Consider the following 15,353-nt stretch of genomic DNA (forward strand, 5'->3'; position numbering starts at 1 on the left):
TGCTAAATTCTCTGAGTTCTCAAATGATATGATTGTACTGAAGTCAATCCTTTATTTGAATTTTCTTTTTCCACTACTAAATTCTCTCCCTCATCTTTCCTTTCTACTTTTCCCTGATGTCCTGTCTCTTCTCTCCACCTTTTATTTTTACCTTCGTTTTCTTTCTCTTTCTTCAGTTAATTTCCCCTTTCTTATTTCTCTCCCTTCCCTGATGCCATTTTCCTCATCGTGGTTCTTTTTCTTTCTCCCTCCCTTCTTTGGCCCTCTTCTCCTTCCCCCTCATCACTTTTATTTTTCTCTCTCTCCCATTCCTTCTGGCTATTTGTCTTTATTTGGCTTTTTTATGGAACTGAAGTTTGTATGATTAAAATTCATGTGGTTTTTGTTATATTGTTTGCATGATAAGGGCTTTCTATTCTAAATGAAACCAAATTTTCTTCAGGAACCCAGCCTGATGCAAATGGAAAAGAGTCATAATTTACTGACTCTCATCTCATCTGTTCATACAGGCCTAAGCCCCAAATAAAAGACCCCTCAAATATTTCTGGAAGTTCCAGTGAGCGCCTGACATGTGTTCAGGAGCAAGTCAATCCTACCAAGGACTGCTATCCTCCATGCATTTTTGCAGGAGAAGACCTGAGGTGTCTCCAGAGCTGTAGGTGTGCCTGGAGACCAGGGCAGAATGCCTTCCTCTGCCTTGGGAATTATATTGTTAAAATGGTCGCCAAGAGCATTTCATGGGCCCCATCCTTTTATAGGGGTTTCAGTAAAGCAGCTCTTTTGGATTATATTTTTGCAGCTTCATTTCTTCATAGGACCCAAACATGAGTTCATGGATCTGTCTCTAGAACATACCCCAGAATGACAGACACTATATTTTGCCACTCACCCTGTCCACCAACAACTCAGCCTTGTTACTGGGTCAGCTCTTTAAGTCTGCTCCTTCTTGCTTTGGAATAAATGTCTCTATCCCAAGTGGCTCCTCAGTCATTACACAGACTCCTCTTTAGCCTGGCCCATCAGTGGCAGTGCCTGGACACATCTCAGTTCCAACTAAACACAACTTGACCTCAACCTGGGAGTCCCACCATGTAAGTTTATGAAGCACATGAGTTGAAATCTATATTTCTCTCTAATTTTTAAAAAAAACACAAAAATCATGGTGCTTTTATATTTTGTATCATCTAATAAGGCATAACCATGATTAATTTTGTGAGTTTCAGCATATATTTCATTTAATTTTTTTAATTTAATTTTTTCAGGGTCATCGGTCCCTTCCTGATGAAAATTTTTGCTAATTCTAGAAAATATATTAAGAATAATAATTGTTACAAATTGATAGGCTCTTCTAAAATGTAAATGCGAATGCAGAGGGCTAAGCATAAATATAGTAGGAAAAGAACAAACTGGAAGAATTACACTTCCAAATATCTAGAGTTACTAAAAACTATAGTAATTAAGACAGTAAAGTATTGGTACAAGGGCAGGAAAATAGACCAATGGAACAGAGAGTCTAGAAACAGACACAAGCATATAGAGTTAGCTGATTTATGATAAAGGTGACATTGCATCGAAGAAGGGGAAAGGATGGTATTTTCTCTTTATTTTAATATTTATTTATTTATTTATTTAGGCTGTGCTGGGTCTTAGTTGCAGCACACGGGATCTTTTAGTTGCAGCCTGCGGACTTCTTAGTTGCAGCATGCATGCGGGATCTAGTTCCCTGACCAGGGATTGAACCTGGGCCCCAGCATTGGGAGCTTGGAGTCTTACCCACTGGACCACCAGAGATGGTATTTTCAATGAAAGTTGCTGGGTCAATGGGATATTCATTTGGTAACAAAAAAATGTATCTTTACTCCTTGCCTCACACCATACATAAAAATTGACTTCAAATATATTGTATATCTAAATGTGAGAATTAAAGTTTTTAGAAGAAAACATAGGAAAATATCTTGGGGAGGCACAATTTCTTAAACTAGACACCAAAAAAAAAAAAAAAAAGTCTAACCATTAAGGTAAAAGGTGATAAATGGAACTACAGGAACTACATTGAAATTAAGAACTTCTCTCGATCAAAAGTCATCATGATTAAGGGTGAAAAGGCAATCCACAGAATAAGATATTTACAGTATATTTTTCAAAAAGGATTTGTATCCTTACTACATAAATTCTTACAAGGCAATTAGGAAAAGGCAGGTGGCCGGAAAAGAAAAATAGGCAAATGATTTCGGCCCATGACTCACTAAAGAGGATATTTAAATGTTAAATGATAATAAACATCTGAGGTGTTCAACTTCTTTAGTCATCAGAGAAATGCAAATTAAAACCACAGTATGATACTACTACATACCCACAAGAACAGCTTAGATGAAAATGATACACAAACCAAGTGTTGACAAAATTGTGTAGCAACTAGAACTCTAACTCACAGCTGACAGAAGTATGAGTTGGTACAACCGCTTTGGAAAAAATTCTTCCGTAGATGCTAGTTATCTACTGCAGTGTCTACTGAAACAGAACATATGTATGTGACCCAGCAACTCTGCTCTTAGGTATATACTTCACAGAATTGTGTGCATATGTTTACCAAATAAATAAATAAATAACAAGAATGTTCATAGCAGCACTATTCATGAAAGCCAAAAACTGGAAACAACCCAAATATCCATAAACAGTAGGATGGATAAATAATTGGTGGTAAATTCAGACAATGGAATACCATATAACAGTGAGAATTAATGAATGATTGCAATAGGCAGTAACATGGATGAATCTTACATTTGTAATATTTTTTTAAATTAATTAATTAATTTTTATATTTATTTTTGGCTGTGTTGGGTCTTCGTTTCTGTGTGAAGGCTTTCTCTAGTTGCGGTAAGCAGGGGCCACTCTTCGTCGCGGTGCACGGGCCTCTTCACTATCGCGGCCTCTCTTGTTGCGGAGCACAGGCTCCAGACGCGCAGGCTCAGTAATTGTGGCTCACGGGCCTAGTTGCTCCACGGCATGTGGGATCTTCCCAGACCAGGGCTCAAACCCGTGTCCCCTGCATTGGCAGACAGATTCTCAACCACTGCGCCACCAGGGAAGCCCCATTTGTAATATTGAGTGAAAGGAGACAGACACAAAAGAGAAAGAGAAAAAAGAGAATAATCTTCCTATTTTGATAGAAATCTTTCCATTTTGATTCCATTTATACAAAGTTCAAAGAACAAGTGTTAGAAATCAGCACAGTGGGCTTCCCTGGTGGCGCGGTGGTTGGGAGTCTGCCTGCTAATGCAGGGGACACGGGTTCGCGCCCTGGTCTGGGAGGAGCCCACGTGCCGTGGAGCAGCTGGGCCCGTGAGCCACAATTACTGAGCCTGCGCCTCTGGAGCCTGTGCTCCGCGGCAAGAGAGGCCGCGATAGTGAGAGGCCCGCGCACCGCGATGAAGAGTGGCCCCCGCTTGCCGCAACTAGAGAAAGCCCTGGCACAGAAACGAAGACCCAACATAGCAATCAATCCATCAATCAATCAATCAATAAAAAAATAAATCTTTAAAAAGAAAAAAAAGAAATCAGCACAGTAATTATCCATTGGGGCAATTACTGGAAGGGAGCATGAGAGGGTGTCTGGGATGCTGGTTATTTCCTGCTTGTTGATCTGGGTGCTGGCTACACTGGTGTGCTTGTTGTGAAAATTCTTCATGCAGTACACTATACTTTGTATCATTTTGATGTGTATGTTATACCAGAAAGAAAAGTTTGCTTAAAATAATGAAAATCATTGCACAAAATAAGCTGGAAATATTTGGGTAAGAATTACAAGATTGAAGGAGATATTTGTAACATTGTTTATTGCATGAATAAGTCTTTACAAAAAGAAATTACACACAAATGGAAGTAAAGCTATGAAGAATACATCAAAATGATGACTGACAAAGAGTACTGACATACTGCACAGCACATGAAACCATCAACAATGAAAAGACAACCTACTGAATGGGAGAATATATTTGCAAATGATATGACCGATAAGCAGTTATTATTTGAAATATATAAACAGCTCATACAACTCAATATCAAACAAACAACCCAATCAAAAATTAGGGAGAAGAACTGAATAGACATTTTTCTAAAGAAGACATACAGATGGCCAACAGGCACATGGAAAGATGCTCAACATCATTAAGTCATCAGAGAATTGCAAATCAGAACCACAATGAGATATCACCTCACACCTGTCAGAATGGCTATCATCAAAAAGACCACAAATAACAAATGTTGGTGAAGATGTGGAGAAAAGAGAACCCTCTTACACTATTGGTGGGATTGCAAATTGGTGCAACCACTGTGGAAAGCATTATGGAGGCTACTCAGAAAACTAAAATTAGAACTACCATATGATCCAGCAATCCCACTGCTGAGTATATATCCCAAGAAAGTGAAAACACTAATTTGAAAAGATACATGCACCCCAGTGTTCACAGCAACATTATTTATTATAGCCAAGATGTGGAAGCAACCTAACTGTCCATCAACAGATGAATGGATGAAGAAGATGTGGTATGTGTTTGTATACATACACACACACACACACACACACACATATATATATATATAAAATGGAGTACTACTCAGCCATAGAGAAGAATGACATTTTGCCATTTGCAACAACATGGATGGACCTGGTGGGTATTATGCTTAGTGAAATAAGTCAGAGAAAGACAAAAACTGTATGTTATCACTTATATGTGGAATATAAAAAATAAAACGAATGAATATAACAAAACAGAAACAGACTCACAGATACAGAGAACAAACTAGTGGTTACCAGTAGGGAAAGGGTAGGGGGGAGGGGCAAGGTAGGGGCGGGGATTTAAGAGGTACAAACTACTATGTATAAAATAAATAAGTGGACTTCCCTGGTGGCGCAGTGGTCAAGAATCCTCCTGCCAATGCAGGGGACACAGGTTCGAGCGCTGGTCTGGGAAGATCCCAAATGCTGAGGAGCAACTAAGCCCATGCACCACAACTACTGAGCCTGCACTTTAGAGCCCACGTGCCACAACTACTGAAGCCCGCATGCCTAGAGCCCGTGCTCCACAACAAGAGAAGACACGGCAATGAGAAGCATGCACACCACACCGAAGAGTAGCCCCCGCTCGCTGCAACTAGAGAAAGCTTGTGCGCAGCAACAAAGACCCAATGCAGCCAAAAGTAAATAAATAAATAAGAAAGAAAGAAAGGTATCATTAGGAAAAAAGTAATAAATAAAATAAAATAAGTAAGCTACAAGGATATATTGTACAGCACAGGGAATATAGCCAATATTTTATAATAACTTTAAAAGGAGTATAATAATCTATAAAAATTTTGAATCACTATATGATATACCTGAAACTAATATAATACTGTAAATCAACTATACCCCAATTTAAAAACAAAAAAGTACTGGAACACTTAAATTTAGCATTTTTTATTATATTTAATAGTTTGTTCGGAAGGGAGACATCAGAGTAGCTTAAAAGGCAATATTACTTTTCATAAAAAATCTGTGCAAATATTTCCAAGTGTACATGATTTGATTTTTTTCACTTTTCATATACAATAGTGGAATCTTATCCTCAAGGTTAAAAACATAACAAAAGCTTTAATTTCAAGTAAAATTTCCATTGACAATATAGAATTAAAAGTTTGTTTACTATTCACAAAATGCATGAAAGAGACAGTATTACTAGAGTGTGCTTGGGAAACAAGTCAAAGACTGTGGTCTTATACAGCCACAAGTGGACCCAAGATTTTACAAAACTCTAGCCTTTAAAATGTAACTTTGATATTTCCTTCAACTAATAAAAAAAAAAAAAAGCAGTGCATATTTCCTCTATTGAACAGAGGTATTCATCCATTTTCTGCAAGACTATTATATTCACTGTTTAGAGATATGATTTGTTGCCATTATAGGCAGGTATTACTGTAAAAATGAGATAACATTATAATCCTGGTTATGCTGTACCCAACATGGGGAGAAATCTGTTCCACATCTATTAAAGACAGTATAACCCATGAGCATAAAAGACTATTATAACATCACAATCCACTGCAACTCACTGAAATTCTGATATGTAGTATGGGGGTGGAGGGAGGAAAATAATGCTTTTAGTCAACCAATTTGATATGATCACTAATGATATTCCTGCAGAAGTAGATAGAGACTTTATTTCTGATAGTATTTAAAAAGAAAAACAGAGATAAGACATGCTGCCTTTAGATAGCCAAACACATTTGAGAATTTCACACATCTGTGCCAAAGGCACAATATCATTCTCTGTCAACTTAAGACATTGCCTCAGTTGAGGACCTGAGTATTTTTCTCTAGAAGTAAAACTTCATTCACTCCAGCATGAAATACATGGGACTAGTCCACAGGACCAAAGCCTAAATATTATATACAATGCCTAGAAAATTGTTGGCACTCAGAAAAGCTTAAGTAAAAAATATTTTGGGGCTTAACATATGGATTTTTAAAAACATATACTTTCAGTGTGTGCATTCCAAACCAACTTTTTTCCTTTGATATTGAGTTCATTTAGAATGTTTTGTCTCAATCAGTATATATATGTAGATATATATACATGTGTATATATACATATATATATAAGCAGTTCACTTTTTAGATGTTTTTTGGAAGGTATTTAGAATTCAGTTAAAGATCACTTCACATAATGCTAAATTTTTAAAGAAAAACATAAACTTGTTTTAATCACCACGGTCTTATAAACATATCAAAATTGATTTTTGTTCAAAATAACACAAATTTTATGTTAGATTTTAAATAGACCATACTTAAATATACTCTACACAATGACCATTTCTATAAACTAAGATAAATTAAAACTGCATTTTTCAACTAGAGATAGTGTCATATGTTTTACTAGATCTTATTTGTGATCCTTGATTATTATATCAAAAAGTGATTTCTATAAACCACAGTAATCTTATCACTTCACTTCTCTGAGTCAGTGTTTCTAAAATGTATCAGCCCAATTCTATGGCTTTAAAGTGAACCATTTCCTTTATTCTGAATTCTGGTTACATATCTGGTCACATACAGTAATACTACATTATTAAGTACTAACCAAATTTGCATTTTTAAAACCTTTTCTTGATGCATTTACCAAAGGGGGTTTTTAAAGGCATTTATTGGTAAGTGCATTAATAATTATATTTCAACCTTTACTCACTGTGATCAGTTTAGCTCATGGGTATCAAGGTCAGTCAGAAATAGATTTTTCTATAGGATAATCATTCCTGCCTCACCTGCCTGCCCACAGAGGCTGTTGGGTGACGCTTGCCCCAGCTGCACAGAGGTGCACATGTACCCACATGAACACTGTCGGCAGATCTGTCGTGGGGAACAGCAGCATAATATCCTCCGATCCTGGACATTGTTAAACTTTTTTCTTCACCATTTTGCACATTTTAGAAATAAGCTACTCATTTTATAAATAAAGCCTAGAAACAATCTTAGTGCTTTTCTTTCAGTGGTTAAGAGGTTAAAAAAAAAATCAAAGATTTTAAAAAGTCTAATGGAAAAGAATGAGTGTTTCAAGTTTGAAGAAAATAGTCAATGCAGAAAATATTTGCATAGAATTACATGGTGGTAAAATTTGCCTTGCAGTCCTTGCTTAGAGCAACCTCCTGAGCCCAGTTTCAGGATGCAAGTCTTCGCATAGCCTGTGGAGGCAAAGGGGAAACAGTGTTGATGTAACTGAGTTCTCCTGAAGTCTACCTTATCTTTTTTGCAAATATGTTTGTGTAGTGTTGGTTGCTTGCATTTACTTAGGTGTATAGCATCACAATAAGAGTAGGGTAAAAACTTAATTTTGTACTTCATCATACTTTAATTGGATGTATTTTAAAAACAATAATTACTATTTCTTGAGTACTTACTATGTTCAAGGCACTGTTTTATTCCTGTACATGTACCCGTTAATTGTCACAACTCTGTGAGGTATTATTATTTCTATTTTACATGAAGAAACTAAAATGAAGACAGGATAAGTAAATTGCCCTAAGCTACCCAGCTGGTAAGTTGCAGAATCAGGGCCAGCACTCAAGTCTGTTGGTTCTAAGCCCAGGCCCTGAAAACCACTCTGTTTCCCTATCTACAGGAACCCTACCTGAATGATGCTTTTATGTGGCATCAAAAATATTTCTATATAGTGTGGCAACTTCTTAAGTTCCAGTTTTGATATATGAGTTTTCACTCAACTAAGTTGGCCCTATATCCGTAGTCATAAACTACTAAAGCTGGAAGGACTTCACAGCTCAGTAATGAAATTCCTGGCCTCACCAAGCTGATGGGCTAAAATGTGGAACCCCTGATTTTCACTCTACTTAGTGTATTTCTTCCACAAAAATCTTCTCTGCCTGTCATCCTCACTGCCTGATTTTATCATTGGGGTTTGAGTGTTATTCTTTTCAACATTTTTATCAGGACCTGGAATACAGCAGAGAAGTCCTGCTTATCCAGATTTGCATATGGCACCCAGTGGGGTTACATAGTTAATATGCTGGATGATAGATTTAGTATTCAAAACAATGTCAATAAACTGGAACCAGGAAGCTGTAATCTAGCAGAAGAATGTGTAGTTCTGCATTAGGGCCAAAATCAATTATATAAATATAAATGGAGAGCCCAGCTAGACCACAGTTCATGTGAAAATGCCCAAGTCTTTAGTTGACCCCTGCTCAGTAGAAGCAAAGATTTTGATGTGGCTATTATGAAAATAAACCCATTCTTAAGTCACGGTAATGTAAATATCTTGATGAAATCAAGGTAGGTCAGAGTTGACCCCATCTGGGGTTTTATGTCCCCTTCTTGACCAGGGAAGGATTAACAAATTTCATGTCTATGAGGAACAGTAAAGGGAACTGGAGGAGTCTCACCCAGGATAGAGTCTGTTGGAAATGTGAAAGCTGCTCTCAAATATTTAAGGACTGTGCAGAGAAAGCAACCAAAAGGATCTCAGTCCACTGGATGATTATTAGAGAAAGGGTGAATCTAGTTTGTAAGCACAGCTAACACTTGGAGAATTCAACTATGTAGCAAACTCCCTTTGCTGCTAGTTGGCAATGTCTAGAAATGTTCACACAAAAGCTGAGACAACATCCTTAAGGATGGGGTAGGAGAGATTTCTGCATGGCCGAGAATGTGGGGCTACCTGATTTCTAGACATCTTTCAACTTAAAAATTCTTTGATCTTCTTTTTTTGGTCCCATTTTACTGAGTGATGGAGCCACAAAGTTCGATCAGATACTGCAAGTTTCAGTCAAGTTTCCTAGGAATAGTCTGATGCCCCAGTGGCATCAGAAATACACAGAATCAGTCTCTTTTTTAAGCCATCATCAGTCAGATGAAGAAAAGTCATGAGGTTCCTACTGCTCACATTCTATTTCTGAAGCTTATGAAACTCCTGGTTTAAAAATTCCCTCCATTCACCTTTCTCCTATCTCACTGGCCTTGGGTCTCTGGAAAAGAAGGTATGCAGACGCTTAGGTATAAAATCAGGACCAATGTGTTGGCTGCTTCCAGTTGCTGATCACGCCTGTATGCCTGGGACAAAAGGTCCCCCCAGGTACTATGTCTTCAAGGGAGAACCCTTGTTTTCCATTTTCCCCTTTCTATGAAGCCATCCTCTTGGTATTTTTAGAAAATTCTTTTCCCTGAATAGTTTTTATCAAGTAGTTTTAATACTACAAGTATTATTCTATTTAATCCAAATTATTTTCTTTGAACGAACATAATGATCATACCTCATCTTGGACATCAAGTTCTTCTTCAATCAGCTCTGCTTCCATTAATTCAAGAGGATCTTTACAGTCTTGGATGAGGGTGATCTTGACAAAGAGGACACGGAGAATATTTATTGGAGGTGTAAGAGCATTAACCCACCTGATACTTCACTGAAAACGATTTGAAGCTTTGCTGGTGCCTCTCATTTATAATCTACATACTGCCTTTTAGCTGTAGTATGTAATTTAATCTTCCACACAGAGGAAACCAGTAACAATCTGGACTTTGTCTTATGCATAAAGGGTATTCCCAAAGCCACTCTAAATGTATATCAAGGCAAGAGTGACATTTCAGAGGGCTTTTTTAGCTACTTTTAATCTCACAAATAAATAACCCAGTTCTCGTTATATGATCTTGCTTTGTTGTTACCTGTGGGTTAGAGAACTTTTAGATATTTTTTAAAAAAGGTTTATGAGTTTTCAAAGCTGAGCATCTTGCATGTAGCGCCTTTTTTTTTTTTTTGTATTTAAGATCCACATCTTGGTATTTAGGACTAGTATATTCTCTAGCAGCATTAAGCAGAACAATCTTTCCACTAACAACAGGTGAAAAGAATAATGTATTATTGTTTTCTAAATTAGTTTCACTTCAAATATTAACTTCCAATCTACAGTAAGAATCTGCTTATCCCACTCTTAGAAAAAAAGGGAAAGCAATTTAAAATACAGTAGTCTGTGTCACCAGAATAATTATTATTGTTGTTATTTTTATAGGCATTTGTTTTAGTTTCCCAGATTCACAGTGAGAAAGTCCATGAGAGATGAGGCTCTTGTACCAGGCCCAGCCCAATGACCCACATCAGAATGCTCAACTCTCCTGGGTGTTTTACAGGAGAAATGACAAAATAAGGAGGCCTGTGGAAAATCAGGGTCTATCCTGTTTTGTGAGGAATAAACTCTGGGCTGATTCATGGCTTTCTTTTTTTTTTTTTTTCTTTTTCAAAAATCACTTACGACCTAACGGATCCTATTTAAAGACATTGCTAGGGAATTCCCTGGTGGTCCAGTGGTTAGGACTCCACGCTTCCACTGCAGGGGGCATGGGTTTGATCCCTGGTCAGGGAACTAAGATCCCGCAACCCATTCAGTGCAGCCAAAATATATATATATATATTGCTAATCAAGAGTTTCCAGACTGCTGAGAATTTAAATGGCATTTAAAAAAATTTTTATTTATTTTTGGCTGCATTGGGTCTTTGTTGCTGCACACGGGCTTTCTCTAGTTGCGGCGAGCGGAGGCTACTCTTTGTTGCGGTGCGCGGGCTTCTCATTGCAGTGGTTTCTCTTGTTGTGGAGCACAGGCTCTAGGCGCACGGGTTTCAGTAGTTGCGGCATGCAGGCCCAGTAGTTGTGGCTCGCGGGTTTTAGAGCACAGGCCCAGTAGTTGTGCCGCACAGGCTTAGTTGCTCCGCGACATGTGGAATCTTCCCGGACCAGGGCTCGAACTCATGTCCCCTGCATTGGCAGGCAGATTCTTAACCACTGCGCCACCAGGGAAGCCCTAAATTGCATTTTATACACAAATCACAGAAGATCCAAGATTCGGTGCCTATATTCTAAAAAGTAACTACGGCTAATGCCTACTTTTATTAGTAAACCCACACATTGTAGAACTAACATTGTACTGGCTAATACCAGGTGTTTTCCTATAAACTCTCACATTTAGTCTTCATATGTACCCAGCAAGGTAAATGTTTTTACTCCCATTTTACTAGTGAGAAAACTAAGGCTCTGAAAAGTTAAGTAGATGGCTTAAAATCCCACCGGGCTGGGATTCAAACCTAGATTTGTGGAATTTTTGCCATTTACAGAAATCATGGTAGTTTAGGAAAGATATATATGTAGAAAGATTCACTGTTTACCGTTTCTAAAATGGAATCTTGAACCTCTTGGGATTTCACCTGGTTCTGGAGATGGAGGACAGCATCGTGGACAGTCAAAAAGAATATGTCCTTTCTGATGTTATCATTAAAGAAACCACATTTCTCCAGCTTTTCTATCACATGATCTTCAAAAGAAAGAGATAATGTTTAGTTAGTCTCTAGGAAAAGCTATTTTTATAACATCAACCAGTGCTAAGTTTTTTTTTTTTTTCAGTGCTAAGTTTTTATACCTCCTCCTTTTAATTCTTTTTTCTCATTTCCAAAATGTGGTCCTGCTCTAGACAGAGTTTCTTTTCCAGTAGCACATGGAATGGTGATACCATAACTGGTTGTGGTAGATGGTGGTGTTCCCCAGCCACATCCCTTTTTCCCGTCCTCCAGCTGCTATGAGTCTGGCTGCTAATGGTTCACAGCTGTGCCCTTCTCCGGAGAGCTTTCTTTGGCCAATGGGAGCTGTCTCACCTGAAAAGGCCTGGGAGGTTACACCCTCTCCCTCGGGTGGCCTGCAGCCACGGACTGACTGATACGGAGGTAAAAGGGCCGGCCAGCCCCCTTCCCCTCAAGGAAGGGTAACCACCTGGTGCTTTTCTTGTTGTGTGTTCCCTGTGAAGTCAGACTAAGTAGATTCTGAAGCCAAGTCTTTGTCTTCTCCCCCTGCCCTATCCTGTTCCCCTCACTCCTTCATGAATTTTCCACTGTACTCTCTCAATAAATCACTTATGCAAGAATCCTTAACTCAGGCTCTGCTTCTAGAGAACTCAGCCTAAGCACTAGTATTTTCCTACACACACTTGTACATAGACAGACACAGACTCATACCCTGGAAGTTCCTCTAGTTCTAAGGGGTCTAAGTCATCTCCAGCTCTGCTCTCCCCATGACAGTTTTTCTCCACTGATCCTGCACTGCTGTCAGGACATAGGTTTCCATGCATCACCAGCTCTGTGGCACAAATTGGAAGTAATCTTTCTAGGTTCAAAAAGGCCTTCAAAGTGATTATTTAATGGGTAGAGTTTCTGTTTGTGGCAATGAAATTTTTGAAAATAGATAGCTGTGATGAACTCTGGGGCACATGTATCTTTTTGAATTAGTGTTTTCGTTTTTTTCCAGATATATACCCAGGAGTAGAATTGTTGGATCCTATGGTACTTCTATTTTTAGTTTTTTGAGAAACCTGCATACTGTTTTCCACAGTGGCTGCACCAATTTACATTCCCACGAACAGTGTACAAGGGGGCCCTTTTCTCCACATCCTTACCAACATTTTTAATTGTGGACTTTTTAATGATAGAAATTCTGACAGATGTGAGGTGGTATCTCATTGTTGTTTGATTTGCATTTCTCTAATAATTAGCAATGTTGAACATCTTTTCATGTGCCTGTTAGCCATCTGTATGTCTTCTTTAGAAAAATGTCTGTTCAGGTCTTCTGCCCACTTTTTTATTGGGTTGTTTGGTTTTTTGATATTGAGTTGTATGAGCTGTCTGTATTTTTTTTTCAAATCTTCTTTTTATTGAAGTATAGTTGATTTACAATGTTGTGTTAATTTCTGCTGTACAGTAAAGTGATTCAGTTATACATATATATATATACATTCTTTTTTTATATTCTTTTCCATTATGGTTTATCACAGAATATTGAATATAGTTCCCTGTGCTATATAGTAAGATCTTATTGTTTATGCATTCAATATATAATAGTTTGCATCTGCTAATCCCAAACTCCCAATCCATCCCTCCCCCACCCCCTCTCCCCCTTGGCAACCACAAGTCTGCTCTCTATGTCTGTGAGTCTGTTTCCGTTTTATAGATAGGTTCATTTGTGTCATATTTTAGATTCTGCATATAAGTGATATTATATGGTATTTGTCTTTCTCTTTCTGACTTACTTCAATTAGTATGATAATCTGTAAGTCTATCCGTGTTGCTGCAAATGGCATTATTTCATTCTTTTTCATGGCTGAGTAGTATTTCATTGAATATATGTACCTCATCTTCTTTATCCATTCATCTGTAAATGGACATTTAGGTTGTTTCCATGTCTTGGCTATTGTGAATAGTGCTGCTATGAACATAGGGGTGCATGTATCTTTTTGAATTATAGTTTTGTCCAGATATATGCCCAGGAGTGGGATTGCTGGGTCATATGGCAACTCTAGTTTTTTGAGGAACCTCCATACTGTTTTCCATAGTGGCTGTACCAACTTACATCCTCACCAACAGTGTAGGAGGGTTCCCTTTTCTCCACAGCCTCTCCAGCATTTGTTATTTGTAGCTGTCTGTATATTTTGGATATTAACCCCTTGTCAGTCACATCATTTGCAAATATTTTTCTCCAATTTGGTAGGTTGTCTTTTCATTTTGTTGATGGTTTCCTTTGCTATGCAAAAGCTTTGAAGTTTAATTAGGTCCTATTTTATTTACAATAGCATGGAAGAAACCCAAGTACCCATCAACAGATGATTAGATTAAGATGTGTCATACACATCAGTGTAAAGAAACTATACTCCAATAAAAAAAAAAAAGAAGATGTGGCATATATGAAATGAAATATAACTCAGCCATAAAAAAGAGTGAAATTCTGCCACTTGCAGCAACATGAATGGACCTAGGGAATATTATGTTTAGTGAAATAAGTCAGACAGAGAAAGACAAATGGTTTATGATATCACTTGTATGTGGAATCTTAAAAAAATGCAAATGAATGTATATGCAAAACAGAAACAGACCTACAGATATAGAAAACAAACTTGTGGTTACCAAAAGGGAGGGGGAAGGGAGGAGGGACAAATTAGGGGTATGAGATTAATAGATCAATCTATTTTATACAAACTACTATGTGTAAAATAGATAAACAACAAGGACATACTGTATAGCACAGGGAATTATAGCCATTATCTTGTAATAACCTATAATGGAGTATAATCTGCAAAAATGCTAAATCACTATGCTATATACCTGAAACTAATATAATCTTGTAAATTAACTAAACTTCAATTAAAAAAAGAAATTTTTTTAAAACTCAAAAATGAACAACAGCAACAACAACAAAAAATGTGCAGGAAATGTAAAATACACACTGGATCCCAAAGATGTGAACAGAAGCAAGCAGTGCAAAATATCTCAGTAATAAATTTTATACTGACCAAAAAAAAAAAAAAAAAGGAAAGAAAGAAAAGATAGTTGTGATGATTGCACAACATGGTGAATTACTTAATGCCACTGAATTAATTGTACACTTGAATGTGACTAAAATGGCAAATTTGTTATACATCTTTTACCACAATAAAAATTGTTTTTGAAAAAAAGGCCTTTGGACATCATGTACTCACATTCCAAGGTAGGAGAAAGGGCTTAAGGGAAAGTCTTATAGATAGATATGTACGTATATGCATTTACCTTGAAGTGATGCAAAGTACACATTTACATCAATTCTTTGGAATTCTTTGACAATCTAAAAATTTAAAAAGGAGAATTTGTAACAATGAGTAACTTTATCTGCCCATAATTCAGTAGCATTCAATTACTTGCTCGGGAGAAACTTCCAACACTTTCGTGGTGAATCAGGAGTTTGAAGAAAGTTCATTATTGGAAATTGGAAAACCATAGAGGTTTTCAACATACAGTGATGATGCT

General features: G+C 37.4%; 1 protein-coding gene across 1 annotated transcript in view; it reads right to left on the reverse strand.

Annotated features, from left to right (window-relative positions):
* Nucleotides 1-3,322: 3,322 nt before the first annotated feature.
* SLC26A4 (solute carrier family 26 member 4) overlaps nt 3,323-15,353 on the reverse strand; it is a gene marked incomplete at its 5' end in the record, with an annotated part of 50,919 nt that continues 38,888 nt past the window's right edge. The window contains 4 exons of the mRNA XM_082399780.1: nt 3,323-7,716; nt 9,799-9,882; nt 11,700-11,845; nt 15,117-15,171. Of these exons, the coding sequence (XP_082255906.1) occupies nt 7,693-7,716; nt 9,799-9,882; nt 11,700-11,845; nt 15,117-15,171 (309 nt within the window). The 3' untranslated portion in view covers nt 3,323-7,692. The remainder of the gene's footprint in view (nt 7,717-9,798; nt 9,883-11,699; nt 11,846-15,116; nt 15,172-15,353) is intronic.

The sequence above is a fragment of the Balaenoptera borealis genome, assembly GCF_965194805.1.
Source record: "Balaenoptera borealis genome assembly, chromosome: 7".
Classification (NCBI taxonomy): Eukaryota; Metazoa; Chordata; class Mammalia; order Artiodactyla; family Balaenopteridae; genus Balaenoptera; species Balaenoptera borealis.